At 56.4% G+C, this 27,938-nt stretch overlaps 2 protein-coding genes across 10 annotated transcripts in view; one reads left to right on the top strand and one right to left on the bottom strand.

Annotated features, from left to right (window-relative positions):
• Positions 1-6,242, top strand: part of GTPBP1 (GTP binding protein 1) — a 25,646-nt gene extending 19,404 nt beyond the window's left edge. For all 4 annotated transcript variants that reach the window (XM_027968115.3, XM_042247747.2, XM_042247748.2 and 1 more), the window contains one exon: positions 767-6,242. In XM_027968115.3, coding sequence (XP_027823916.1) covers positions 767-859 — 93 coding nt within the window. In that variant the 3' untranslated portion in view covers positions 860-6,242. The remainder of the gene's footprint in view (positions 1-766) is intronic.
• SUN2 (Sad1 and UNC84 domain containing 2) lies at positions 4,618-22,679 on the bottom strand. Of its 6 annotated transcripts, none has more exons than XM_027968118.2 (18): positions 22,559-22,679; positions 18,693-18,858; positions 17,637-17,824; positions 17,115-17,252; positions 16,342-16,437; positions 15,896-15,989; positions 14,866-14,936; positions 12,951-13,078; positions 11,125-11,382; positions 10,580-10,657; positions 10,089-10,132; positions 9,386-9,551; positions 8,798-9,019; positions 8,373-8,454; positions 7,894-8,009; positions 7,604-7,771; positions 7,168-7,260; positions 4,618-6,239 (listed from the first exon to the last, which is right to left on the bottom strand). In XM_027968118.2, the coding sequence occupies exons 2-18, from the start codon at positions 18,818-18,820 to the stop codon at positions 6,126-6,128; spliced, it is 2,184 nt and encodes a 727-aa protein (XP_027823919.2). In that variant the 5' UTR covers positions 18,821-18,858; positions 22,559-22,679; the 3' UTR covers positions 4,618-6,125. The 6 variants fall into 6 exon arrangements, with proteins under 6 accessions (XP_027823919.2, XP_004007045.2, XP_042103678.1 ...); XM_004006996.5 differs by having other exon boundaries at positions 8,373-8,457; XM_042247744.1 differs by having other exon boundaries at positions 9,386-9,605.
• Between the last annotated feature and the right edge of the window lie 5,259 nt (positions 22,680-27,938).

Raw genomic sequence — 27,938 nt, forward strand, 5'->3', positions numbered from 1 at the left:
GGTGGGTGTCTCCCACACTCCAGGCCTGTAAGTGTTCTCCAAGTGGGAGCTTTTGGTCTCTTAAAGCAGTGGTTTTCAAGCTTGAGATGTGGCGATGTGGCCTACGTAAAGTCAACCTAATGAGTCAGACCAGCATTTAGTTTTAATGAACTAGAATAAAAAAATGTCAGAGTTTCCCTGTCACAATAAGAGCGAGTGGTGTATGTGTAAGAATACAAGTGATGTGTGATGCGTGCACACTGCAGCCCCAGGTGTCCGAAAGATGCTGCCTTCAAGGCTCCTTCTGGGCCCCTTCCCCGACGTGATGTGAGGGGTGGGTGGCCTCGGGCCCCGGTCAGTGTGGCTCTCACTCAGAACCTCCGGGCAGCTCCGGGCCCTGGAGTCCTCTCCTGGCGCCCCCACATTGCTCCTTTCCAGAGTCTTCCCTGACTCCTCTCTGGAGAGAGAGCTTCTGCCTAGACCCCTCCTTCCTGCTCTCCCCCCGCCCTCCTGTCGAGTCTCCCCTCTGCCGCCTCTGCACGCTTTCCCTTTGCACGTGTCAGCGGTGGCACCTGTTCGCTCCCACCCCCTGTGTGCCCCCTGAACTGCTCCTCACACCCTGATCACTGGGACCCACCGCCTGCGAGGAAGGCAGGGTGGGCGCTGGCTCCATCCCAGAGAGCCGCTCACTCATGGGCGGCCCCCGCTCCCCAAGGCCCCTCTGTGCCCTGTGCTGCCCCGGGCCCAGCAGGCCACTGCTTCTCAAGCTCTTCCTTCTCTCTTTCAGCCCAAGCCCAGCAGTGGGGGCCGGCGACGGGGGGGCCAGCGTCACAAGGTGAAGTCGCAGGGGGCCTGCATGACTCCTGCCAGCGGCTGCTGAGTCTCCCCGGCCCACCTCCGCCACCCGAGGGATCCTAGTGCTCTGGCCCCGGCTCCGCCAGAGGGACCAGAGCAGCCCTGGCGCCACTCGCCTTCCCCCCGGCTGAACCCGGAGCCTCATCATTCCCCCCACCCCCATTTTCCAGGGGGGCTGTAATTTATAAGCTGAGGAAGGTGGCCAGACTTCCAGAGAGGACTGACCATCTCCCACCCTCCTCCCTGCCTTCTTCCTCACTCACACCTTTTTTGTACATCCGGGCCCTTAGTTTTTATTCTTTTTATTATATATCTATCTCTCTATCTAGTGTGCGTGTGGTTGTGTGTGGGGCTGTGTGTCTGAGGTGCAGGAGTGCGGCCAATCAGGGCCCTGGGCGTCTTTCTCCTTTTTCCTCTGTGGCTGGCCACCGGCCTCCAGGAGCTAGCTGGCTGCCTGTCTGTGCGTCCGTCTGTGTGTGTCTGTGTGAACCTTCTGGGGCTGTCGGACTGACACGACCCCCCCCCCACCCCCACCCCGTGTCCATTCTCTGCGCCTGGAGCTGCCGGCTGCGGGCGTCCAGGTGGGAGTGTCTGCTGGTACTGGGGTCCTCCTTCCGGCACTTGGGGATCTTAGCAGAGCCGAGAGTGGTGGCTCCCTAGTCTCTTTGTCCCTCTTGTTCCCCTTGAACCCCCAAACAGTTAATGCCAAAAGCTCTTAAGCTGTAACCTGTAGATTTGTGGAGGGTATTGGCGATTGGATTGTAGGATCCTCCTTCCCCCATCTCTGACCCTCACCCTTGACCTAGAGACAGCTGATGGCTTTTCTTGCCCCTCTGAGACAATCTTCTGTTTGCCTAGCTGACTGGGGTGACCCCTCCTCGGCCAATTCTGTCACTGTGGAGGCTCTCGCCTCGCCCTTCCCAGGGCTGCCTCCTGCTTGGACTTGGATTCTGAGTCTTTCTGGGCCTCGGGTCACTGAGGACCAGGACTGGGGGGTGCCCGCTCAGGCTCACGCTCAGCAGCCCATCTTTTTGGTGGGGGTGCCGGCTGTTCCTCTGAGCGAGGCAGGGACAGAACCCCTCCTTGCCTACATTGCCCCAGCATGGCTGCTGCAGGAGCACAAGAGTGAAGGGCCAGAGCCCCGATTGGGAAGCTCTAATTGGAGTACAGGGAGGGCAGCTGGGAGGTATTAACAAGATTCTTCCAGACCCATCTCAAGAGTATTAAGCCCTCAGGAAGAATCATTGCCTGGGTTGGGGGTGGTGTTGCCCAGGCCAGAGAGGGCAACATGGGCCCCAAACCAGCCTGGCCTGAGCTGTGGACTAAGCCCTCACTTCAGGGTGGACTGGTGGGCAGAGCTGTGTTCTTTCTCTAGCCTGGGACACCCACCTACCTGGCTGGGTCCTTCCTCAGCCTCACCTCCCCTCTGTCCCCAACCCTTCATCACTCCTCCTGCGTCCAGACCCCTGGTCCCCTCGCCTCCCCTCCTAACTATTTCTAGTTAACACTTACCTGTGGCCATGGACTGACCAGACCAGCACACAAAATAAAAGTTTGTTCCAAGTTGATGGTGTCGTGTTCCCTGCCCAGCCCCTCCAGGTGGAGGTGCTGCCACGGGGACCTCCATTGCTCTGCCCGCCCTGGCTGGGGCCCGCAGGAGCCCAGCCTCTCCTGCCAGGCAGGCGTGGCTTCAAGAACCCAGGCTTCTTGGCCAGCGGTGACCCAGGGACCAGCTGGCATCTTCTGAACCTCAGCTTCCTCATCCAGAGCAAGAGAGGTGAATGCCTGCACCAGGTTGTGAGGATTCAGCAAGAGGAGCGTGAGGTCCTGATGTGCCCAGCGTGTGGGCGGTACCCGCTGAGTGGTCACCACATGGCTTCTCACCCACGGTGGCTCCCAAGTCCACAGCAGAGGCCACAAGCCGGGGCACAGGCTCCAAAGGAGAAATGTGGCACGGACTCGGCTCTGCTGTGCAGCTGGGACCGTGCCAGGCGTTTCCCTCGCTTCATGTTCTTCGACACTCGCAGGCACCATCTGTGAGGGAGGTGGCATCAGTGATGTCTCTCCAGTTAAGGAGCAGTGCCCCAGCCCCCAGCCGTTCCGGTCACTTGCTCCAGCACACCTTCCAGCCGGCCCTGCTTCCTTTGTCTGCTAGCTGTTTCCCCTTTGCTTTTTTGACTCTGGTTCTGCTTAGAGGGGCCGCTGCCCAGTGGTGCCTTCATAGTGGGAGTTCCGGGTGGAGTAGCAGCACCTGCTCTCAGTTCCCATGGCAGGTGCTGTGGAATTTCATGTGGGACCTTGAAACAGGCAGAACCACATTTGGTTGGCAGTCTCTTGCCTCTGTGAACATAACCACTTCCTTACATTTAGAATCTATGGTTTCCACCCTGGCCTCTGCCTTCAAACACTCAGGTCAGTCTTACCTCTGGTCCCCAGGCCCCCCCTGCTAGCCAGGGGACTGACGGCAGCATTTTACTGTCATTGGCTGGGACTGCAAAGGTCCTGTATGAGTCTCAGCCCTACCCACTGTCTATTTGGAACAAACCACCAGCCCTTTCATAGTTGATGAAGAAAAGCTGTTAATCCAGTCATCTTAAATGGCAAATCCTGACCTGCAATGTCGTTAGCATGTATGGCCTTTTCGAATTCATCCAGGCCCGCTGTTCGGGCCTCCTGACTTCCCCAGCACCAGAATAAGGTAACAGGAACATGCCGTGGTGCAGGGAAGAGCAGGTTTAACTGGGGTCATGAGACGGACCATGGAGAAGATGGCCAGGTGCCTTGGTCAGGATGAGGCCTATGTTGAGTCCAGATGGGGAACCACCCCTGGCAGGTTGTACCATGAAGGACTCGTCAGATTTGAATATGTACAGACAGGCCCCAGAGGGCATGAGCAGAGGCCCTGAGCTCTGATTATATGTGGTTGGTTCCAGAGACCGTTTACTGGTGCTGCTTAGGGATGTGGCCTTTGTTGAAAAATGGTGGTAAATACGGTGCCAGTGTTAAGTGAGACAGGAGGCAATGAAGCAAGCAGCTGCTGAGCAGTGCGCCTTGGGACTGGCTCTGTCCTGGTGTGGAGAGCTGAGGGCTTGAGCAACTGGCCCAAAGCCTTGGGCCTGGCTGTGGATCCCACCCAGCATCCTCTCCTATAGCAGTTCCCCTGCCCCCCAGCTCCTCCCTGCTGACTTGTTCCTGCCTTTATATTCTCAGCTGTGATGGGGCCCAGCCCTGGGCCAGGTGCCATGGTCAGGATGAGGCGTATGTTGAGTCCAGATGGGGAACCACCCCTGTCACCTGGAGCTGCTCATTGGAGGCACTGAATCTGGGGAGATACATGCAAGGAAGGGCCAGGACCTGCTCCTTGGAGCTGGCAAGAGTTTGACTCTTCAGGGGACCCACCTCATCCCATCCCAACACAGGGACAAGGGACAAGGGTCTAACTCCTGTGGAGGGGGATTGCAACACTGACGTAGACAAGCTGAGAGTCAGGTGGGTCACTCCTATTTCCTGCTCCACTGAGAGATGCAGGACAAGCCGCCTGCTTCCCAGTGGACATCAGTGGTGGCTAATAAAGCCACCTCCCTTTCTCCTGCCACTGTCAAACCCAGGAGTCACCAGAACAGGGCCAGCCTCGGGTCCCATCTCCCATCACAGCTGAGAAGCCTGGGTTCCTAAAGCTTAGGAGGTAAGCCTGTGTGACATTGTTTAGGCTAAGAATCCTTTCCCTTTTTCCCAAGAGCAGAGTCCCATGCAATGGTCAGATAAAAACCACACCACACACTATTAACCCTGGGCATAATTTATTTTTTGCATAGGCATAAATTAGAATCTGGAGATAAAAAAAATTAAGAACCAATAGTGCAGCATTTGTGACAGGAGAGCGCAAACAAAACCTGGTTGTCTGGAGGCAGGGGCTGGTGCTGGGACAGCACAGGGGGTCCGTGGGGCCTCACCTTTGTTCCAACCCCATCTTCTAGGAACTCTTCCAAGGGCACCCACCTATGCAGTAGCCCTTCCTGCCCCCTCCCCACAGGCCACAATGAACCACAGTCAGAACCAGTGCCCCAGACCCCTCTTGGCAGCCAGGTTACAAGGAACTGCATTCACCCAAAGGCCCCACAGAACGGGGCTAGAAATCAAGCCCTTAGCTTCTCAGTTAAAAAAACAAGACCTTGAAAAATATATACACAATAGAGCAGGGCCTGCCGGGTCCAAAAGCTCCCACCTCAGCCCCCCATCCTTAACCAACCCCACCCCCACCCCCACCCCCGACTGCTCCCCATAGAAAATGAGTCAGAATAGAAACAAGGAAGCAAGAGCTGAATGCGCCCCCAGGGATGGCTTAGGATCAGGGGCCTGATAGGGTGGGGCAGGGCCAACAGTCTACACCCCCCCACCCCAGCGACACCCTGAATGTCCCTCTCATCATGTCACTGGGCCACCACAAGAGCCCAGGGAGCTCTGTGAACACTGCTGGCTGCCCCCAAAGACAGGTCTGGACACCTGCACCCTGGGGGAACGTGGCAAGCTTGCTCTGGGGACCAGGTGGGCCTGAGCAGGAGAGGGGAGCAGAGCGGGCCCTAGTCCCAGCATCAGGAGAGAGAAAACTGCTGTTCCCAGCAGAGGGGCTCCTATAGGCTCTCAGGAGCCAGACCCTCCAGGGTACAAGAAGCCCCTGGCCCACCCTGACCCAGGACACACACAGTGTACAGAAGCCCTTCAGGAATGCTGTGGGCCTTGGCTGATGGCACTGGTGTCTGGAGGAGCCCAGCCGCCTTCCTCCAGGAGCTTCATGCCTGGGGACCAGTCCCGACCTGCACCCTGAGCACCCCTCTCACTGAGGGAGGGGGCACAGCCCAGCTGCCCCAGGCCCTAGCCTGTCTCCCCCACAGCTTTGGCACCTGCTTCCTCTGCGCAGCTCCCGAGGTGTCAGTCCCTCCACACGGGCCAGGGGCAGGCAGGTCTGGTCCACCTTTGCTGGACCACGGGCATCACCCGCTCTTCCCACCTCAGTCCCCATGACATGCTACATATATACACCCTCCCAGGAGGGAAAAGATGCCCAGTGCTTGGCACGCGGAGAGCGGAGAAGGAAGAGAGAGAATGGAGCCTGCTGACCGCTCGAGCCGCCCGTTGCACAGGAAAAGCCCGCGTGTTCTTTCATCTCCACTGCGCCAGGGCTCCTTTCTTGCTCCTGGAAGTCAGTGCGCTTCAAGCATGTGCGGGGAGTCGGGGGTGCTGCGCACCTAACCCCAGAGAGGGGGCGTGGCCGGCAGCAGCACAGAGAAGGCCTAGTGGGCGGGCTCCCCGTGCACCCTGAAGCGGTAGATGCAGGTGTACTCGGGGTGGCCCCAGTTAGTCAGGATGCGCAGCTCTACCACCTGGTACGTGGCCATTTTAGGATCCTGCAGAGAGAGAAGGGAGGGCTGAGAATTCACAGATTGGAGAGGAGACGGCCACACCCAGGGCCAGACACCCCCTCTGTCAGGCCTCTGCAGAGAAACCAGACCAAAAATCCTGTCTTCAGGCCCTGGAACAGAGTTTCCAGCTGGTGGGCCAAGAAGCCCCAGAGGCTCCTGAGGTCCTGCAGGGGCCGGGAACGCACCATTAAGGCTGCGTGAGGCACCCACAGCCACAGAAATACGACCTTACAACTGAACATGAGCACGATGCATCCTGAACTGGGAAAAATTCACAGGAGCTCCTTTTGACCATGAGCAGGAGTACCTTGTAGGAGAGTCTGATATATGCTGATGTTGAAAAAGAATTCCTTCACCATGAATTAAGCAGCGTTTCTATTTTTTTGTCAAGTTCGCATCAAGCCTTGGTCCTGTATGCTCGTTTTCGGCTGCGAGCTGAAATTCTCTGGCTTGGCAGCCAGGCCTGCCCTGCCTCTCCTCCCGCCTCGGCCCCCGCCCCACCTCACCCAGTTTCCCATACTTGGACTCCTTTGGGGTGGCTCTCAGGTCACCTGGGCTGGAGACTGGGAAGCTATTTCTGACAAGGGCCTAGGAGACCAATGTCCACTCAGGTGGAGGGAAGAGGCCCCTGTCTGGGGCCCAGCCAGGCTGTGCTGCGTGACACCCTGCCGGGCCACAGCCTCACTCACGACACCTGCCCTCTCAGCTTCCCCAACATCCCCCACCTGGAAGGGCCCTGCCCCACACCGCTTGGACAGTTTTCTCTTTCCTATCTCAAGCTGTGGTGGGCTGGGCTGTGGCTTCTCACTTGGGACTCCCAGTGCCTGGCACAGGGTAAGTACTAAGAGAACATCTGGCGAATGGATGGGAAAGTAAGTATACCACCTCTGCAAGCAGACCCGAAGTTCCTTACCTGAAAATAAAACGTCTGAATGGGCTCCCCATCCTGGTCATAGGTGAACTGGCCAAGGAGCGTCCCTTCCTGCTGCAGGTCCTCATCGAAGCCCTGAGGATGGAGGGAGGACCCTGCCCTTAGCCACGGGCCCCCAGGGCGTAAGGCCTTCCCTCCTGGCTTCCCCTGGTCCTCTGCCATCTGGCAGGCAGGGACTGGCCTCCTTAGGGACTGCAGGGGTCCTGGGCTCTGGACACAGGGTTGCTGTGTGATCTGTGACGAGTCAGTTAACGTCTTAGGCCTCCCGTTTTTTTTCCTCTGCAGCCTGAGGCAGCCAACACGGAACTGCTGTTTCCCACCTTGGTACTACTGTCTTCCACGTCTATGCCCTGCCCCCCAGCCAAAGAATGACCTCTGTCCTCGATAGAGACCCCCAGCCCCCAGGAGGGATACTCACAAAGATGGCAAAGTCCTTGGGGGCACTGGAGATGGTGCTGTTGGGCGACAAGGATTTGGGCACATGCTCTAAGGTGACAGCAGTTGGGCGGATGCGGGCAGAAAGGCGAACCACAGCAAAGCCCTGGGGCCCCTGGAAGGCCCAGCAGTTGCCCGGGTGCACATCTGGCTGGAGGGGAAAAAGGCAGGTCAGCACATGGCAGGTGGCAAAGACAGCCTGCCCCGAGCGCAGCTCTTTATGACCCAGGGTAGGACAGCCACAGAGGCGACACGGGGCGCTCAGGGCCCCACCTGGAGAATGACTCGGGGAGACTGGGAGTGGTACCACAGGGGGATGCCGAAGAGGCTGAGGAGGGCCGTCTTGGTCTCGTAGGTCTCGGAGCATCGAGTACTGATGACACTGGCCCCTGAGACAGGAAAGAAAAGCAGGGTGGGCGCCTGGGGCTGGACACCAGCAGGGGAGGGAGACCCGGGCAACGGGCTTAGCTGCCAGCCAAGGGGGGCTGAAGAGGGACTGCTGTTCCTCGGGACGGGTCTTTACATCTGACCCAGATCACAGAGTGGAGTAAGCATCAGCCCGCCTGGTGAAAGATGGCGCTCTATATCCTGCCTTCTTCCACAGTCACTCGCCTTTATGGTGAGTTCTGGGTTGGCTGATTTCTGCTGACCTCAAGCCCTGCTTGCTAAGCACACGGCTGCCCCAGCAGATGCCAGGGGGCCTGCCAGTGTGGGGCAAGGGGGCCCAGCAAAGGGAGGCGAGCTAGACACACCTCCCGACTCCAGAGCATAGTCCACCATCCCGATGCGATCCTCGCTGTAGCGCTTCAGAGCCTGGCTTACGATACGGTGCACCTGCTAAAACACAGGCGCCAGAGCAGCTGTGATGGGGAAGCCGACTCATCCATCTCTGTGCCCCACTGTCAGGGGCCAGAGACCTGCAGACTGAGCCCCCTGATGCCTGCGCCACCCTGGTGTCCAGACACGTGTGGCAATTCCCCAGGCGCACCCCGCCCCCTCACACCAGCCCCAAAACAAACATCGGAGGCTTCTGCGTGTTACTTAGGTCCTGGAACCTGCCAGGGAGCTGGCTGGGTGGGACTCTGTAGCTCTATGACTCCCAGGAGGAGAGCACTGTGTGTGTGGGTGGGGGGCGGGGGGGGGGGCAGGGGCCGGGGTCCAGGGACAGAGTCCTCACCTCCTCAGTCACCCCAATCACGCCTTCCCTCTGCAGCGTCAGCCCCAGACTGGCCACGGCCTCCCTTGCCGACTTGCCCTGCATCTCGGCCACGTGGGTGAGAATCTTGCTCTCCAGGTCCCGCAGCTGAGCTTCCATCTCCTCTCGCTGAAGGAGCCCAGTGCGAGTTCCCCCACCTCGAAGAAGGAACTGACTGACCCAGGCAGGGAACTGAGACTCCACCTAGGGACCAAAACAAGGTCTCACTCCGGGAGGCTCACCAGGAAGGTGGAAGCTGCCACTGCAGGGCCCTAGCCGGCCTGGAGTGGGGGGTTGGGGGTGGCCTTGGCTTGCGTCAAGAGGCCAGGCAGTGAGTACAGGCCCCTCTGTAGTCACTCCATCGAGGGGAGGGCCGGCACATGCCTGCTCAGGCCATGGAGGGAAAGAGGAACAACCCTCCATATTATCAGTGAGAAACGGGAAGAACTTCCATCAGAGAAAGCCAGCGTCTGTGCCCAGAGCAGGGGCAGGAGGCACTCTCCCCCGCAGACTCCCAAGACCGGCGCAGAGGAGGGGTATTCCCGGGGAACCCAGAGGGTTCCAACTCACGTCGTCCCGCACGGCCTGGAGCTGCTGGGGCAGCAGCCCCACCTGGTCCTCCACCGAACTCTGCTTCAGGGTCAGGGCTGCCAGCTCCTGCCGCAGGCCTGCCAGCTGGCCCTCCAGCCGCCCCAGCTCCTTCATGGCGTTCTCCTGGAAGGACTCCTGGGTCATCCTACTCCCAAACAGAAGAGTAAGCTCTGGGTCTCCAGTGAGGGGTAAGGATATGCTGAGGCAAATGAGAGGATCCCCTAGTTGGCACCTGATATACATGAGTGCGAGGCCTGAGGCTGTAGAACACAGCTCTGGTGCCTACGCTTGGCCTACATATCCCAAGGAGCTAGTTATTATCCTGCTTCCCTCCTAAGCCCAGATCCAGAATTCGCTGCCTCAGCTCTCAGATCCTCCACCAGTATGGGCGTCTGGGACACGGGGAGGCAGCCGGCATGAGGCTGCACAGAAAGGATGGTGCACCTATAAATGAACCCAGGAATCCCGATTATCTGGCAGTGCCCGTGATCCCCTACCCCGACCACCACTGCCCCTCGAGGACAGACTCTGAGCAGACGGTCCTGAGCCAGGTTTCCATCATCTCCTTCTCAGCCTGGGACACAGAACTCTGCTCTGGGTTTCTGCCCCCTAGTCCTGTCTGGAGGTGGGAATGGGGAGGCTGGAGATGAGCAAGCCTAGGACAGACGGCAGCGCCCATTACCTTTGCCACTCTGACTTCAGCTGCTGGAGTCGAGCCTCAGATTCCTATGAGCAGGAAAAAGGCACCAATTCAAGGACTGTCGGGCTCACGGCAATCAGTCTTCCAGAGCAGGATCTGCTCCTTTTGGGGTCTCTCTGCTTAACCACATCCCCTCCCCAGGGCCTCCTGGCTGTTCCAGCAAATGTCAAGCTGGCCTCCCAGTTGATGTCCTGATGCGAGTCTCACTCCATAACTATTGTGCTCAGGCGTTCAGCCGTTCACTCATTCATTCAGCCTGTTATACTCGGGCCACTTGAAAGTAGCCCTTCCTGTCCTCTGGCACACTCCCAGGGCGTCTCTGCAGTGTTCCAGCCCAGGGGGATTCAGTTTAAGCAGAAGTCAGGAGGCTACACATTCTTCTCCCCATTCTATGTCTAAGCAGACCCTTTGGGGCCAAGGTGTCTCAGCCCAAGAAGAGATGATGAATTGGATCAAGCCCCAAGCTCACTAACCTGTGAGGCCTGGACAATCTTCTTGAAAAGGTCTTCTGAGTCTTGCTGATGCTCTGATCTCAGGGTGACCAGCTCTTCCTATCAGGTATAGGAGACAGGCTGAGGATTCTACTGAGCCATGCTCAGAGGGCCACTTAAAACCAGTAAGTGGTGTAACTGGAATTCAAACCAGGCCTGTTTGATTGCAAACTTCAGCTCCTAGCCTTTCTGCTACAGTGCCTTTCTGGAAACATGCAAGACTCCTCGGTCTTAACTGCACACCTGCATGGAGTGCGACACCCCCACGGGCACTGTGCCAGATGCACTAAAGCCTCTTGTTCTCAAGACCAGGGAAGGGGCAGACAGGAGCGCCTCCGTTGCAAAGAGGAGGAAGGTAAGGCTTAGAGAAGGTAACTGCCAAGTGGCAGAGCCGACTGACCCTGAAATGACAACACACTGCGGTCTCTCTCATGTCAGGGAGTGTGGGGCCTCGCCCCCTCCACCCCACACACCCAGGGTGTCACCCACACAGAGGGTTGGAAGGCCCCTCAGCTCCTGTCCCCCACCTGGATCCGAGCAGCAGTGTCCCTGCGGAGGTCCTCCTTCAGGGCAGCCTCGTGGCGGCTCACCAGCCCCTCCAGGAGCGCCAGGGTGTCCTCGTGGCTCAGGCCACCGCCTCCACCTCCCTGCCTGCCAGCCCCCTGCTGCAGCTCCAGGCGCTCCAGCCGCATGGCCTCCTTTTGCCAGCTGGACGAGAACTCGGCAGCAAGAGCGTCCAGGCGCCGCTCCAGCGAGTGTACCCGGGACAGAATGCGCTGCTCGGCCTGGCGGGGCGGGGAGGGAAAAGCCACAGAGGTGAGGGACTCATGACAAGAGCTTCCTAAAGAGAAATGGAAGGGAGTCCCAGAAACACACAGCCTGTCAACTTGATTAAAAGGCAGGAGCCTACTGGGAACAGAGGTTGGGCTTTCAACTTTCAAAAATTCCATTTTTAAACTAGGCAGTATTTGCATGACTCAAGAAGCAAGCAGTAAAGTCAAGGTCCTAACCTCTGCCCCATCCACCCAGAGCCCTAACCACCAACCCTTCCTAGGCAACTATTTTTTAATGCAGATGAAAGTAAATACAAAGATAGGTTCATCCTTTACTTCCCCCATTTTATAGAAAAGCTGGTTCTGAAACTGAACTGTCTTTACTAGTGATTAAAAAAAAGTTAAAGATGCCACAACACATTATTTTGTGAAATAATAACATCACAGTCAGCGAAGTACTATCCACCAAAATAAATGGTTAAAAATGTGCTGCCAAGTTGAATTCAGCAGGATGCAAACAAAGTTCACATAACAGTAATTAGAGGACAAAGAGTTTTACATCTTCATCGCAGAGCCCAGAACCTGTACACACACACTGCTGCTGTCTGCGCACTCATCACCTCTCCCGCCCTGGACCGCAGGCCTCTTGAGGGCATGGCCTGGGCCTGGTCCATCTTTAGCCTCTGACAGGATGCAGAAAATGGCCACTGTCCTGCCCTCCCCACACCTGCACCCTCTGCAGTACGGCTTCCCAGGTGTTCCCATGAGAGGTGGAGTCTCTTTCCCCCCTCCTTGAATCTGGCCAACAGCACGAGGCAGAAGCAAATCTAGTCCTTGAAGTCTGGCCTGACTCCACCCTCCTGGAACCCTGCCCGGTTGCTGTGAGAGCAAGCCCAGGGTAGCTGGCCGGACGTCGAAGGTACAGCCTGGCCAGGCCTAGACCAGCTACCCCTGCAGACCCGCCAGTCCACCTCGGATGTTCTCGTCGAGGGGGCCGAGCCAAGATCAGCTGCCCTGGCTCAGACCAGAACAGCTACCTAGAGGACCTGTGCATTCACAAGCTAGTCCAATGCCGGCCCTTTTCTTCTTCGGCCACACTGTGCCACTTGCGGGCTCTTGAGTCCCTGACCAGGGATCAACCCCGTGTCCCCTAAAGTGGAAGCGCAGAGTCTTAACCACTGGACTGCTACAGGTGACCCTCCAGTGCTGGCAATCTTAAGGCACTGATTTCAGTGGTAGTAGGTAACAGACCAGGATATTACCTGACTCCCAGAAGGTACTCAGTAAATATTTGTGATACTGTATTAAAAAGGAAGAAAGCAATTTGTCTGATTTCTTTTCCTTCTGCTTTCTGTGCTTCTTAGGATGGAAACTAACTTTAGGACAGGTCTGAGTCACATTTAAGTGCAGGCAAAACTACCCCCCCCAGCCCCTGCACCACGAACAGTAGAGAAAGGAAAGTGTCCTAGGAGACAGGCAGCATCTCATCCACTGGGAGTGTGAGGAGTGAGGGCAAGGAATGTAACGGCAGGCCGATGGCGGTGGGGAGGGGGCGGGTGCTGCGACCCTAAGATGCTCACCTGGAAATGTGGGGATGAGTCTCTGGACTCCCACACCTCACGCTGCCCAATACTCCCCTTCGAGGCCCACCAGGAGACCACAGCGGGGTGGAGCGTCTGCAGCCCGAAGGGATAGAAGTACCAGGCTCCTGCACACAGAGGAGAGGATAGTTACTGGGGCCGGGGCCCAGGAGGCACACGCCAGGGAGCATGGCAGGTTCACAAGCAGCGCTCGTCCCTAGCCTGTCTCACTCATGGGAGCCTCGCTCCTGTCGAAGGCGGTGTGAGGGACAGAGGTTCCCCTACTGAGGCAGCAACCTCATGATGATCACAGAATATAAGCATTCTCACATCCCCTCAGGAATCCTCATCTTTCCACAGATGGTAAGGCTTGCAGGAAATCGCTGAAAGCTGAGGACTGTCCAGGGATGGAACCCAGAGGCCCTGAAGGTGCTTCTCAGTTCAGACTGTACAGCAGAATCACTTAGGGAACTTCTCCAACAGCGTCTGGCCCCACCTGGCAGGGAGTGAGCTTGCTGGCCTGGGCGGATCCCCCCGCAATGAGTTTTAAAAGCTCCCCAGGCGACTCAAATGGTTGGCCATAGTTGAGCCGTCACTGGCACAGAATCTACCCACTCAGAGAGGCTGCCTGTGGCCCCAGAGCAGAGCACAAGGCTGCCACACAAAGACATACTGCTTTAGGGGGCCACCTGTTTTTACTCCTGAGCTATGCATGTGCGTGTGTGTGTGTACAAGTATGCACGGTCGTGACAGCGCCTGGAGAAGTCATACTGGCTGTGGGGTCTCCAGCCTGGTAAGATGCCACTCTTGCCACACAATTGTTGGCCTCGAGCAGGTGCAACAGGAAGCACGTGACCACAAGACTTCAAGTCAGACCCTCTGGACAGACCTTTGCTTACTGCCCTCCCTGAGCTGGTCACTCCACCCCTCTGCCTTTCAGACCTCCTATGTGCATCTCCTCATGAGGCCATGATGACCTTGGCTCCGCCAACCCCATGAGGGGATGGCAAAACAAACAGATAACACGAGGGAATGTGCTTCCTGAACATAATGCTGTATGATCATAAAGTCATTGTTATTGTTTTCAGAGTGACACCCAGTTTCCACTGAATAGGAACAAGCTGTTCTTATAACAGCAAGGGAATCAACACTTGGAAAGATGTCCTACTCTGGTATAAATTAAAGAAATATAACTTCAGTAGATGCTAAAAGAACAACTCTAAAAAATAATAATAATAAAGCATGGTCTTTAGTTACAAATTGGTAACTTTGAGCCTGGGGGCCACAGGGGATGCTCATAGGAAAGTGTTATGATTACAACTGTAAAAAAATGTGAAAGTTCAATGATAGCGATCAGGACAACATGGAGCATCTTGCAAACAAAATGTAATTTAGTATCTTGGTGCAAAAAAGTGCTCTTACTTCTCTTTCCTACTCCATTGTTTTGATCTTAAAGACAGCTGAAGCCTTGATGGAGTAATAACTCACTAACCCACGTTACATCCTGATTTGGAATGGAGGGAAAGTGAGTGCTAATGACAGGGTCAGTGTCCCTGCCTTTTACCCCAGCACTCCTGTAATGGGGCATCTTCTGGCCCCATGGCTTCCAAGGATACTCTTGACATGCCAGGCAGTCCAACAGAGCCACCCAAACCAACGACAAGATCGGCGGGTTGGGGCACTGCCCCTTCCATCTGCTGATCACCAGAGGGCCCAGGAGAGCTAGACAGGATGTTGCCCAGGCTTGATCCGACCCCGCCTTGTCTTTCTGCTTACTGTAGCTTTTCAGTGTCCCTCCAGTTTTCACATTTCTGCTCAGCACCACCCTCGGCGCATGCTCTGCCTGCCTCTCTGGCTCACCAGCGCTGTTTCCACATGGAGAGTCCTCCCTTCCCAGTGACAGTGGGCAACTCACCATAGGTCAGGCCGGTCAGAAGCAGCAGCAGCAAGAGGAACCACAGGAACGTCTTCAGGGATGAGAAGCGTCTGGACCACAGGAGAGGAGAGAGGGCAGGCGGAGGGGTCAAGAGGACTCCAGGGCCTCTGGGTGTCCTCAGGGAGTCCCTAGAGTGCTGAGCTACAGTCGGAGGGGACACTCTCAAGCCTCTCATCTTGCCAGGGCCAGACTGGATGCTGAGAGCTTTACCTGCAGAGCTTCGAGTGATGGGGATAGTTCTGACTCTGAATTGTAGTGATGTTATTAAAAATAAATCCCGGGGTCCTTGAATAACCTAAAACTGTTATACATAGAGGTCTTATAGGCAAGCAAATATAGAATAAAAAAAAAGTTAATTCCTTAAACAGACAATATTTCTTTTAGAGAAACGAGGAGCCTTTCTTGGTGACATGAATTCATCTTTGCTCATCTTTTCCGCATAGTTGGCTGCCCACTCCAACCAGGTTTAGGGCCAGAGGGACCCTAACCTCCTGGTTCAGTGTTCCTTCCTCTGCCCAAGGACCAGCTCCCCAAATCTGGCTCTGCTGGGTCAGGGACTTGGGGAACAGACCCACAGCATCCTCAGGCCGCACCCGTTCGTGGCTTCTGAACACAACACGGGAAACACTGGGGGCCTAGAGTACCACGCCCTTGATGCTGGGAAACACTACCAGCCGGCTAGAGCCTAAGGCCTGGCCCGTGGGAGTAAGGCCGAGCTTGTCTGACACTCCGAAGTGGCTGGGCTGGTGTTTAGCAGAAGTACCCAAGAAGAAACAAGAACCCGTGTTCTGGAACACTCCCTGATGAGCTATCAATTCAAGGAGCAAAACCTGACCCTGTGTCCCACCCTCTATCAGGCAGAGCCAAGCTTTGGGCGTCTACTCCACGCTAATACAAGCAGCAAGTACTGGGGAAAAACCCTTCAGAGAAACGATCGCGTACAGGTTTAGATGCTTTACTGGCCACCCCCCTGCCCAGGGCCTTCTGATTCCTTGTCAGTTTCGCTCACCTGGTTAAAACGAAGACGTCAAGGAGGGAGGCGGCTGTGGTCAGGCGGTACCAGGTGGTGCCGATCCACCAGTAGAGGAGCCCGAAGAGCCGGCCTGGAAGAGGGCCCATGGAGCCCAAGTGCCACCCTGAACCATCGGCTTGTGGGTCTCTCCCCGCGGCTCTCCCTGCCCCGACCCCAACCCTGACAGCCAGTGCACCTCTGTCCCCCACGCCCCCCAGTTCCCATCATCCCACCCACCCGCCCGTGCAGCCAACGCCCTCCATCCCGCTCCCAAGCAAGGGTGCTCCCGCGGCTCTCAGCTCCCAGCGATTATTCTGGAACAAGCTTCTCCCAGCGGCGCTACAGTCTCTGTAACGGAGTTGGATGCCCAACCGCAGAAAGATGGGCAAAAGTAACTGCCGGAGAAAACGGACATGATCACACACAGAGCGGTCTGCACCCACCTGGAGAGGTGACCACCATCCAGAGCAGACAGCCTGCCCGGGAGACAGCATTCCGTAGTCGCGATCCTGAATCCCGGTGGTCTGTCTCTGAGTAGCCTGTGGGGTGGCGGGGGAAGAGGGAACAGTTCAGTTGTCTTCATGCTTTCATTTTTTTTTTGGCTGCACCACGTGGCATGTGGGATCCTAACTTCCCCGACCAGGGGTGGACCCCACACCCCCTGCAGTGGAAGCAGAGAGTCCTAACGACTGTCCTCCTTAGGAGCCCTGGAATAGGGAAGACGGTGACTGTCTGCTCCTCTGGCTTGTGAGCTGAGACCGTGTGCCACTCTCCTTCATGTCCCCAGCTGACTCAGGCTGGCAGGCAGCAGGTCAGTAAACGCTGTTGGAGTGATGTGCTCGGTTCCCAACATTCTATTTCCCTCGAACTCCTGTCTGCTTCCCTCTGCTTCCCAGCAGTCCCTCAAGCCACTCAGAACTGGACTAAGGAATCAAGCACCTCCTGTGTGTGGAGGCTCATGGTAAACACTTGCTGGAAACATCAAAACAAGGGGACTGGCCACAGGCTGCTCAGGGCCTCGTGGAGCCTGGCCACCGCAGCCCAGCATATCCAGGACCACCCCCGGCCTGGCTCGGGTACAACGGTGGCCCAGCAGCGGCACCCAGCCAGACACAGGTGCTCTCCCAAGCTGTCAGGGCCCCCTCCCTGGCTTCCCATGGGCCCGGGAACCTGGCGGAGCGTCTCCCCGAGCCTGGGGAAGGAGGACATCGCCTACCTACGTAGTCATCCTCGGAGGAGTAGCCCGAGGAGGACCCGAGGAAGTCCTCGGAGAGCTTGTTCTCCGGGAGCCCATTGACCTTGCTGCTGTCGGTGCCGCCTGTGCCTCTCCTCCTCCTCACCCGCAGGTCCTCACCTGCGGAGGGAAGAACTTGGGGTTCTCCTGGGGCAGGTGCTCCAAGGAGGGAGGTGGTGTTCTTGGGGACACCCTGAGGAGCATCTCTGATGGGCAGATGGAATCTACTCTGAGCCCTTCCTGAGCTCCCTTGAGTCCAAGGAAGGGTGAACCAGGACCCACCCCTCTGGCTCCCAAGTCTGGAGCAGACACGTGGCTTCTTCATCATCTAAAAGGACCTGGGAGTTCAGACATCTGGCTGCTCTCCCCAGGATTTCCAAAGGTGGGGCACCCCTCTTCGGGCCCAGCAGTGGTTAGGAAACCCCCTGTGGGGGTGGGGGTGGATTTTGAACCATAAATTTCCAAAGGAAGCCAAGGCCCTGGAGGAGGGTTGCGGATACTCACTCCAGTAGGGGTCGTCGAGGAGGGAGTTCCTGGTGAGGGAGGCGGCGATGGAGGCGGCCCGCGGGCTGCCGATGTAGGACTCCCTGACCACGGACTCGCTGTAGTAGGAGGTGTGTGCGTCCGAGGAGGGGCCCAGCTGTGGTGCTGGGGAGAGGCGCTTCGAGTTGTTGGATTTCTTCTTCAAGGTCCTGTGGGAGGTCAGCCAGGAGGGGAGAGGCCAGAGCAGGCAGGTGAGCCGACCTGGAATGCTCTGCCCTCCTACGGTGAGTGGCGTGGGGAGGTGGGGGTCGGGTGGGTAGCTGTGTTGCTAGGCAACTAACAACCCCCATCTGCTGACTGTCTGCCAAGCAAAGCAGGTACTTTCTGTGCTCCCATTATCTCTAAATCTCACAAGCAGTTAGGTAAGATCAGTGAGGGAGTCAGGATTCAAATCCAGGTCTCGAACTTCAAAGCCCCAGCGTTCTTTCATGCTTCCTGATGGATTAGTCGTTTCTGCCACCCACTGAAAACCCAGAGAAAGCCGACCTGGCCTCGGAGAGCTACTCAAAGCCTCCTCGGGGGGCTGTCATCCGGGCCTTGCGCCAGGGGACAGGATGCGAGGGGGGTGGACGCCTGCCTTAGCTCACGTCCCAGGTGCCCTTGAACTTGTTCATGTCCTCAGCTGCTTCACTGGCCTTGCTGAGGCCCTACAGACGGATGGATGGGGAGGCAGGAGGCTATGGGTCTGGCACAGCCATCCACAGCAGAAGGGGTTCCTGTGAGGCAAGCACTCGGTTTTGGGGTTTCCGGCCTAGCTTATGCTTGAAACTGCCTCTCTCCACTTCCTGTTCTCTGAATATGAGACAGCCCAGCTTAGAGAGAAGAAACAGCGCTGGGCCCTGGCATCCTCGGAGATGTGGCTGTCCCCCTTGGTGTGGCTGACCGAACATGGGCAAGGTCTAGTCTCTGCCCACCACAGAAGTCACAAGGGGAAGAGGCAGCACGGTGAAGGGTCCAAGGTATCTGCTCGGTGGGTCGAGGGACCCACGCGGGCTGGGGGTGGAGGTGAGCCCCTACCTGAGAGGGCTGTCCTTAAACAGCGTGCTCTGACTCCCCATCACTGAGCTCCCTCCGCTGCTGCTGCTGCCGCCGTCATCGTCACCCTGGGAGGAGTAGCGCGTTAGGCGCTGGCTTCTCCGAGACATGATGAGGTGGGCGGGGGGACCCTTCCCCTGAAGGGAGTCTGGGGAGAGAAAGGCGGCCAGGTGAGGCTCGGGGCTGCTTTCAGCCCCTCCCTGGGGCCGGGGTGGCAAGGGTGGGAAGGAGAGACAAGACACAGCCTCCAAGAGAACACACACCCCTGTGCATTCAACCAAAGAGCTTGACATGTAGGCGAGAACCGGGGTTGATTAAGCATCCCCGCCCCACCCACCTGCAGCCCTCTGCACTCTGCCAGCCTCTTTCAAAGCAGGTTCACAGGATTTCCAAACTTTCAAATTATTGGATGCTGAGCTCCGAGATCCAGAATCAGGCCTTCTGCAACCTCTGACACGAGGCAGAGCCTGCGGCACCTGCTAGGTAGGCTACAGGTGCTAAATAAACGCCGCTCATCACTGCTGCCCTGTACAGACTCTCCAGTCCAGCCATCTTACTGGGCTGCCCAGTCCCTAAAGCTGTGCCCATTCTTGTCCTAGCTTGTTTCCTTAAGTGGGACATGCATTCCTTTCTTTGTAGCTGTATCCATTGATTCAGAGCCCCAGTCAAACTCTGACTCCAGAAAACTTTTCCACGGTAACCCCCGCCTACATTCTGCTGGAGCCTGCATGCCTAGCCCATTAGTGATTACTGGCCTGCAACATCAGTGCCTCTTGATATGATGCTGATGGTGGTGATAAAACACTCGGTTAAATGCCTCCTGGGTACGGGGCTCCTGACATACTCATTTCTGATCCTTATGATCAAGGGAGGTATCACCGCTCCCACTGTACAGGCGGGAACCTGGGGGCAATGAGAGGATCAGTAAACTGCCCAAAGATCAGTAACCCAGGCTGTAAGTGACAGAGGCAGTGTGTGTGCTGCGCTGGGGCCTGGGTCTTTCCACTCCGCCAGCAAGTTTTCAAGTTGTTTCAGAAAGGTGTTGCTGTGTCCCCACCGAGAGTCTTATATAGCCTCCATTATGTTCAGAGGGCTTCCCTGATAGCTCAGTTGGTAAAGAATCCGCTACCTACTCCAGTATTCTTGGGCTTCCCTGGTGGCTCAGCTGGTAAAGAATCTGCCCGCAATGCGGGAGACCTGGGTTCGACCCCTGGATTGGGAAGATCCCCTGGAGAAGGGAAAGGCTACCCACTCCAGTGTTCAAGCCTGGAGAATTCCACGGACTGTATAGTTCATGCGGTTGCAAAGAGTCCGACACGACTGAGCGACTTTCAAAAAAAAATTATGTTCGGAACAGGCCGAGGACAGAGCTGTTACATTGCAAATATTGGTTAACAAACTACCAAAACAGGCCGGCGGAGCAGCTGTGTGAGATTACTGTCAGCCTCTACCAGCCAGACCAGTCACACAGTGGGTGGAAACCAAGGCTCTGGGACGGGGCCAAGGTGAAAAGACCTGGCAAAAGGCGGCATTCTACAACACAGGGGATTAATAAACCTTTCAGCTCTAGAAACCCAAATTCAGAATCTCTGATAACCAGTGTGAGCACTCTAAACATGGTGCCTTTGTTGGCCTGTGTTACAAAGTCACTGCTACACTTTGGCCCTAGTAATACTTGTGACTTGCTATCACTTCTAATATTCCTGGTTGATACTTTTTTTTAAGCTGTGCTCCGTCTCTGTTGCTGCGCCATGCGGGCTTCTCATTGCAGTGGCTTCTCTTGTGGCCCTGGCTGGCTCAGTAATCGTGGCACATGGGCTTAGCTGCTCTGCGGCATGTGGAATCTTCCTGGATCGGGGAGAGAACCCGTGTCTCCTGCCTTGGCAGGTGGATGCTTCACTCCTGAGCCACCATGGAAGCCCCTCCTGGCTGATACTTAAATCACTACTCCTCTGGGTTGTGTAGCGGCCATAGGCTCTAACACTATGGATCTAGCTGGTCTGGCTAGAGAATTCTACAAAGTTCTCTTCTGGAATATAAGCAGTCTCATGTCTTGGGACTTACTGGTGTCCTCACAGGTAGGATGCTCACCTGGCATCATCCCTGGTTTAAGCCATGGTTGGTAAAGGGGCCGACTGGTAGTAGCCACAGCAGGAAGTTGGCCTGGGTACTTTTCTATATTCAACTCCTTATAGGGTAGTTCCACCCCTACTACTACCCTCCCTACCTGAAGGCTCAGGAAGCCCACACAGGCACAGGCTCCTCCTCTTAACCCTGCCCTGATAAAGTTGATGAAGCTTTTGCCCCGGGGCAGGAACAAAACAAAAGTGTTTATACAGAACTCAGGCTGCTGTTGGCAAGAATATAAAGAAATATACAGATGGGGGGGGGGGTGTGGTGTGTGTGTGTGTGTGTGTGTCGGGGCTGGGGCAGGGGTTGCTGAAAACCATCAGCAGTACACACCCTCCCAGAACAAAACAGTTTGTGGTAACTGCTAACACAAAACTGAGCCTGGGTTTCACAAGATGAAAAAGGTCAAGGCTCTGTCCTTCAAAACAAAACAAGAGGTGAGCCTCTAGGAGCTCAAATTTTTTGCATATCAGAATAGACACCGCCCCCCAGCAACACACACAGTTAAGATACCCTCAAATAAAACATCTCTCCCCACTTTTGGAGAAGGCAATGGCACCCCACTCCAGTACTTTTGCCTGGAAAATCCCATGGACAGAGGAGCCTGGAAGGTTGCAGTCCATGGGGTCGCTGAGGGTCGGACACCACCGAGCGACTTCACTTTCACGCATTGGAGAAGGAAATGGCAACCCACTCGTGTTCTTGCCTGGAGAATCCCAGCGACGGGGGAGCCTAGTGGGCTGCCGTCTCTGGGGTCGCACAGAGTCGGACTCGACTGAAGCGACTTAGCAGCAGCAGCAGCAGCCCCACTTTTGAGCTGACCACATCCTTTTTTCAACTCCACCTTTCCCGCCCTCATTACAAACTTATATGGCAGTATCCAGCCACTCTTCCGACTTAACCTAGATCTTGGCATCTTCCGCCTGACGTTTTCACACCGCATTCCCTTGTGGGACCGGCAAACCGCTCCAGGTGCTAACTCTCTTCTCCCTTCATGCCCTACTGGCTGAACCTGCGGGAGATTTTTCTTTCTTTCTCTCTCTCTCTTTTTTTTTTTAATCAACCACGCGCCTGTCTCTGCCTCTCTGCTCTAAGTAACACTCCCGCCCCCTGTTTGTTTGCCTTTTTTTTTTTTTTTTTAGAACTGAACAAAATGGGCCTCCTCCCTATTCCCAGAGTTCTGACAGGCGGCGGCAGAAGCAGAGAACTGCCAGTCCCTAGAAACTGCCGAACTGGCACGAAAACGCAGGCACCGGCCTGGGCCGGTTTGGACAGCCAGGTCTCCGCTCCCCTCCTCCCGGGGAGGTTCGGCCCGGGGAAGTCCCGCCCGGAGACATAGGCCCTTTGGACAGACCAGTGGGGCGGCCAGTCCCGGAGGCGGGGGCCCGGCGGCGGCGGCGGCGATGAGTCAGGACGGCCTTGGCGCTTGGCCCTTCTCGACTGGCCCAGGGGCGTGCTCCGGGCGGGGCTGGAGCCTGGCCCAGCTTGGCTGGAGAGGAAGAACCAGGCCTGGGCAGCTCGGCTCTGGCCGGTGCGGCCTGACGATGACCCCGGGGTCAGGCCGGCCCGGGACCCGCGGGGAAGGGGGCGAGGCCGGCCCATCACCCTCGCCCGGCGCGTCCGCCCGCCAGAGGCCCGCGGCCGGCTGTTACCTGCCTTCGCCGCTGCTCAGTACAAGGCCGGGGGCTTCCGAGGCCCGCCGCGCCGCCCCCCCTTACCGCGTCGGAATCCGGGGAGCGGCGGTCGGCGCGGGGACCCGGGGTGCGCGGGGAGAGGAGGCAGGCGAGCTGGCAGGCGGACAATGCGGCCCGCGCTGAACTGCGCTGCGCGAGTGGGGCCGGACGGCGCGCGCGTGGCCGAGTGTGTATGTGTGCGCCTGTCAGTCAACGCTGACAGGCCGCAACCCATTGGCCAGACTCCGCCCGCGTCACCGCCCACTGCCACCGCCCATTGGGCGGTTTGAACACAAAGGCCCCCGGCTCGCCCCGCCCGCCGCGTGGGCCCAGCGGGCGGGGCAAGACCAGACTAGAATCCGCGCGTGGGAGGCGCGGGTGAGGGGGGTGCGATCCCTCCCTGCTGGGGTACTCGGCTGAAGCCGGCCTGACTGCGCACTTGACTCTGGGTCTGGTGGCTGAAAACACCTGAGACCTCTCCTAGCACTGCCTCACGAGCCTCACCCCACCCGCGATCTTCTGGGTCCCAGTGCTCCGCAAGCTGACTCGATAGGGCCGGGGTGCCAGGACCCTAAAGGCATTGAGGAGAGCACGAGGAAGTGGAGAGGAGGGGACACTGACGACCCCTGATGGCCTAGGGCCCATCTGGAGGGGTAGCACGTAGTTAGCCCTTAGGGGACCTCCCCCTCCCCTAAAAAAAAATGATTGTTGGAGGCTTATGCGTAATTGTTCTCTTAGGTATCACACTTAAAAAAAAAAGCACGTCTGGAAACAGGTTCCTAGAGTTTTTAAGTGATTTGCTTAAAGTCCCACAGCTTGAAAAAGGCAAAATTGAGATTAGAAGATTCTCTGAAATTTCACGGCAGCTTTTTTTTTTTTTCCATTTTAAGGAGGACACTTGCCCCAGTTGGTGCTGAGAAGGCAAGACTGGCTATCTATTCCTATGCCGTACTCAGATCTGCTTGTGGAATAAGTGCTTGATAGATACTGAGTGAATAATAAATATACTGCCAGACTCCAAGGGTCCAGGGCCCTGGTTCCCCACGAGCCAGCTCTACAGGCACAGAAAGGGCCCCACTTGGGAGAAGCACTTCCTGTGCTAAGAGGTGAAACGGTGTTATTTCACTTTTAAAGCGCCAAGAGGAAGAGACTCAAAGTGACGAAATCCGAAATCCGGACAGGAAGATGCTGGGGGCAGAGGACTGAGGAAAGGGGTAGCCCTGTGCTCAGCCGGCTCCAGGCAAAGATGAGCCCCCCCTGCCCCCCCCACCCATCCCTGGGTCTTCATTGCCGCACCTGGAAAAGCATTACCTGCACTAACAGCCAATTGAAGACCACAGTGCTTACTTCTGGGGTTAAGACTTCGAGCTTCCTGAAGACAAGGGCTGGCTCCGGTCTGAGTATCTGGTGAACATGGGATGAGTTAAATGAGAATTCAAATCAGATTTATAGTCAGCATCCAAGCAGGGGAGGGGGCCCTCTCTTGACACCTTGTCCTCCCCAAGGTGCTTAACCCCTCAATTCTGTCCTAGCCAGTTCCAATGGAGTTTCCATAGCCTGCCATCTCCATTGCACACCCTGCTTCACTTCTCTCCTGGGATCCTGGCAGAAGGACTCCCTTCCCAGGTTATGCTGGTTTGTAAAGCGAGAGGCCGTGTGCCTTCCACCGGCCACAAGAGAGGGCCATGCCCACAGGCTGGCTGGAGGCAGCCCTGACTAAATTATGTTGACTCTATGGTGAACCATGGGTGCCAAAGATATTAGGTTCTAATCCTTAGCTCCTGTGAATGTTACCGCACATGGATAGTCTTTGCAGATGCAATTAAATGGAAGGATTTTGAGATGGGGAGATTATCCTGGATTATCAAGGTGAATCCTAAATGCAATCACCAGTGTCCTTTTAAGAGAGAGGCAGAGGAGAAGAGGAGAGGGCAGTGCGGCCACAGAAGCAGAAATTGGAGTGTGTGGCTACAAGACAAGGAATGCTGGCAGATACCGGACGCTGGGAGAAGCCAGGGACGGAATCGCTCCTCGAGCCTCCAAAGGGAACAAGGCCCTACTGATCATGACTTTGGTCCAGTGATTTTTTTTTTAAATTAATTGATTTGGCTGAGCCAGGCCTTAGTTGCAGCACTCAAGACCTCGACCTTCATTGGGACACACGGGTGTTTAGTTGCGGCATGAAAACTGTTGGTTGCGGCATATGCGATCTATTAATATTTCCCTGACCATGGAGCGAACCCAAGCCCCCTGCTTGGGGAGCACGAAGTTTTAGCCACTGTGGTCCAGTAATCTTGATTTTGGACTTCTGGTTTTCTCAACTATGAGAGACAAATCTCTATTGCTTTAAGTCACCAAATTTGTGGTCGTTTGTTACGGCAGGAACAGAAACGTAATAAGGGCCCCTGGAAAACCCCTGGGCTTGTCATTCAAGGCTCTCATGGTTGTGCCAGGCTCCTCCCTCGGTCCTGACCGTCCTCTCTGGTGGGATCTGTTCAGACTTGGGCAGTCACACACAGCCCTGTCTCCCTGTTTCTGCTGCCCCTGCCTCTCTTCTCTCTTCTCCTTCAGCAATGCTCTGCCCTTTCAGTCCTTTCTGTCCGGCCACCACTCATTTGTCCAGTCTTCTCCCAGCACCCTTCTCTCTTTTTCACGGCTCTCTTCTTGTTCCCCCTTTCTCCATCATCATTTCACAAACAGTGGCAGGGTGGAAGTGGCCGGCTTTGCCCCAGCTGGAACAGGTTCTTGGCGGCTGACAAATGTGGCTGCTACCATGGGGCCACGTGGTGGCTTTCTCCATTGCCAGCCACTTCTGCCTCAGTGGCCCCTTCCTTCATTAAAAAAAATTTTTATTTTACAACCACATGGGTAGAAAGATGACTGTAATCTAGACTTGATGCATTAGTAGTATTCATTATTATTATACTCAATTTTTCTTCTGGTTTTCAAAGAAATGAAAACATTTCTGTGGGCCCCCGAAGGACCCTGTATCCTGGGCGTTGAGCCTGCTCTTCTTCATGGGGAAGTTGGTTCTGTGCTGAGGAATAGCTCAGTGAGAGGGGCCCAGACCCCCGCCTCTGCCTGACAGCGGATCCCCTTCTCCAGGGGAGCTTCCTGACCCAGGATTGAACCCTGGGCCTCCTGCATTGCAGGCGGATTCTTTACCCTCTGAGCTACCAGGGAAACTGCACTGGACTAGGCTCTGGCCAAAGGCAGCAGGTAGGCACGATCCACAGCCCTGGGTCTAGGCTGGGTGCACCGCTTGCCTGCTCTCTATCTGCTCTGTGAGCCACTTCACCTCTTGTTCGTAAAATCCAAATAACTGTCCTGTCTGTCCTGTCTGGCTGTGTGACCCAGGACAAATCACCAAGGTTCCCTGGCCCCTGTTTCCTCAGGTGTGAGGTCAGGCAAGGAGAGGTGCTGCTTCAGCATAAGGGGCTTTTGCCATGATGGTCTTTGGGAGATGAACGGAGAAGGGTTGGTTCTGGACTTAGAGTCAAATTGGGCTTCCCTGGTGGCTCAGCGGTAAAGAATCCACCTGCAATGCAGGAGATACAGGAGACTCAGGTTTGATCCCTGGGTCAGGAAGATCCCCTGGAGGAAGAAATGGCAACCCACTCCAGTATTCTTGCCTGGAGAATCCCATGGACAGAGGGATGGCGTGGGCTTACAGCCCATAAGGTCACAAAGAGTCAGACGCAACTGAGCTTGCTTGCTTGCAAAGTCAAATCAGGTAGCTTTCCTGTGCTTCCAGAAGCCTGGCTTCCCCCTTATACCCCCACATGATGGCTGGATGAGCCCTCTCCCTGTCTGCCTCCCACTGGACTCCTGACCCTTGTGCCAGGGTGGGCCCTGGTAGGCGCTCATACGCTTGTGTCAGATTCGCACACTTCAGCCACCTCCTTGCAGCCAGGGCTCCTCCATACCTTCCTCCCGGCCATCACACCCATCAGCTGCCAAGGTGGTGGCGTCTGTCATTTAAGTATCACAGGCAGAGAAGCCTCAGTAGGGGCGGGGGCTGGGCAGGGGACTTTAATGTCTGGCTTGCTGACTGTAGGAATACGTTTGACAACCATCAAGAGACGGTAACCTCAGAGGATCTTGGTGCCCCCTCAGCACCCCCAGGGGCTGTTTCTCTGCCTCCTGAGGATCTGATGTGGGCTCCCTACTCCGCTCCACCCAGTCTGACGACCGGGCTCTGTATTTACAGGATCTTTTATCCAGGGAGCTCAAAGAGCTCCGTCACCAGGTGGCAGGTGCAGTTAAGCCTGTTTTATGGAAGGAGAAGTCCAGTCAGAGAAGGGAAAGATGATGGATGCAGGTTATTGGAACCAGTGGGGCGCCAGAGACAGACTGTGGGTCCCCCGCCGAGAGGGACTCTCCCAGGCAGGTCTAGCAGGTCATCGCTGCTCCCCTATGCCTATTACAGTACTCCACTCCTCATGAATGCCCGATAAACGTGCACCAAGTACCTGCCTGACCGCACCTCCCCAATCTTCAGACAGCCCATCCCCTGCATGGCCTCCGAAGGCAGCAGCTGGAGACCTCCTGTGGCCTGGCTTGCAGTCCGAGCTGAGCCTCCACAGCCTCGCCCCGGGGCCCCTTTGCTCAGGCTGTGCCTGGGCCTGGAATGCCCTTTCTCTGCCCAATGAAATTCTAATCTTTCACGGAGGGGCTCACAGGTCTCTTATCTCATGAAAGCTTGCTTCTCTGCCTCCAAGTTCCCAAGGCAGAAGCAATGGATCCCACCTCCCTCTGCGTACTTCTCAGGTTGGGTTCTGGAACGAGAATAAGAATCCCCTATGGCCCTCAGAGATGCCATGAAGATTGGATGGGCTGGTGCCTGACGTTCAGTGCCTGTGAGCTGCAGTCATCATTTATCGTCCCCTGGTTCCCCTGGCACAGCACCTGGTTATGGGCTGTGCAGTCTGGAGGAAGGTCAGGGCGGCACTGGGGCCTTCGAGAGCACTGGCCCGTGGGTCAGGATTCACAGGCTGACATCAGGGGCTTGCCTGATGTCTATGTGAGGTTGTCCCTCCTGGAAACGACACGTCCATTAGCTGCTCCACCTCCCGTGGGGATGCGGCTGGGGCCGTGGTGCAGGCTGGACACTCGGGCTCCCCTGGTGAACAGCTCGGGCCAGTTCTGCAGCCTTTCTCAGCCTCCTCATCTGTAAAATGGGCATGATAGTAATGTGTCTGCCTCACAGGAGCTGAGCACAGTGTCTGGCACAGGGCAGTCAATGTAAACCACTTTTCTGTTTACAGCTTGTCTTTATTCACCCAGTGCCTACTGCGAGCCTGCTCTGACAGTAAGACGTGACCCTTGCTGGAGGAGGCAATTGAGCGAGCATCCCCACAGTGAGGCCCTGGGAGGCACACAGGCCTCTAAGGGGCCCCCATGACCAGGGCCTCAGTATGACTTT

Source organism: Ovis aries, chromosome 3 (assembly GCF_016772045.2).
Source record: "Ovis aries strain OAR_USU_Benz2616 breed Rambouillet chromosome 3, ARS-UI_Ramb_v3.0, whole genome shotgun sequence".
NCBI classification, from domain to species: domain Eukaryota; kingdom Metazoa; phylum Chordata; class Mammalia; order Artiodactyla; family Bovidae; genus Ovis; species Ovis aries.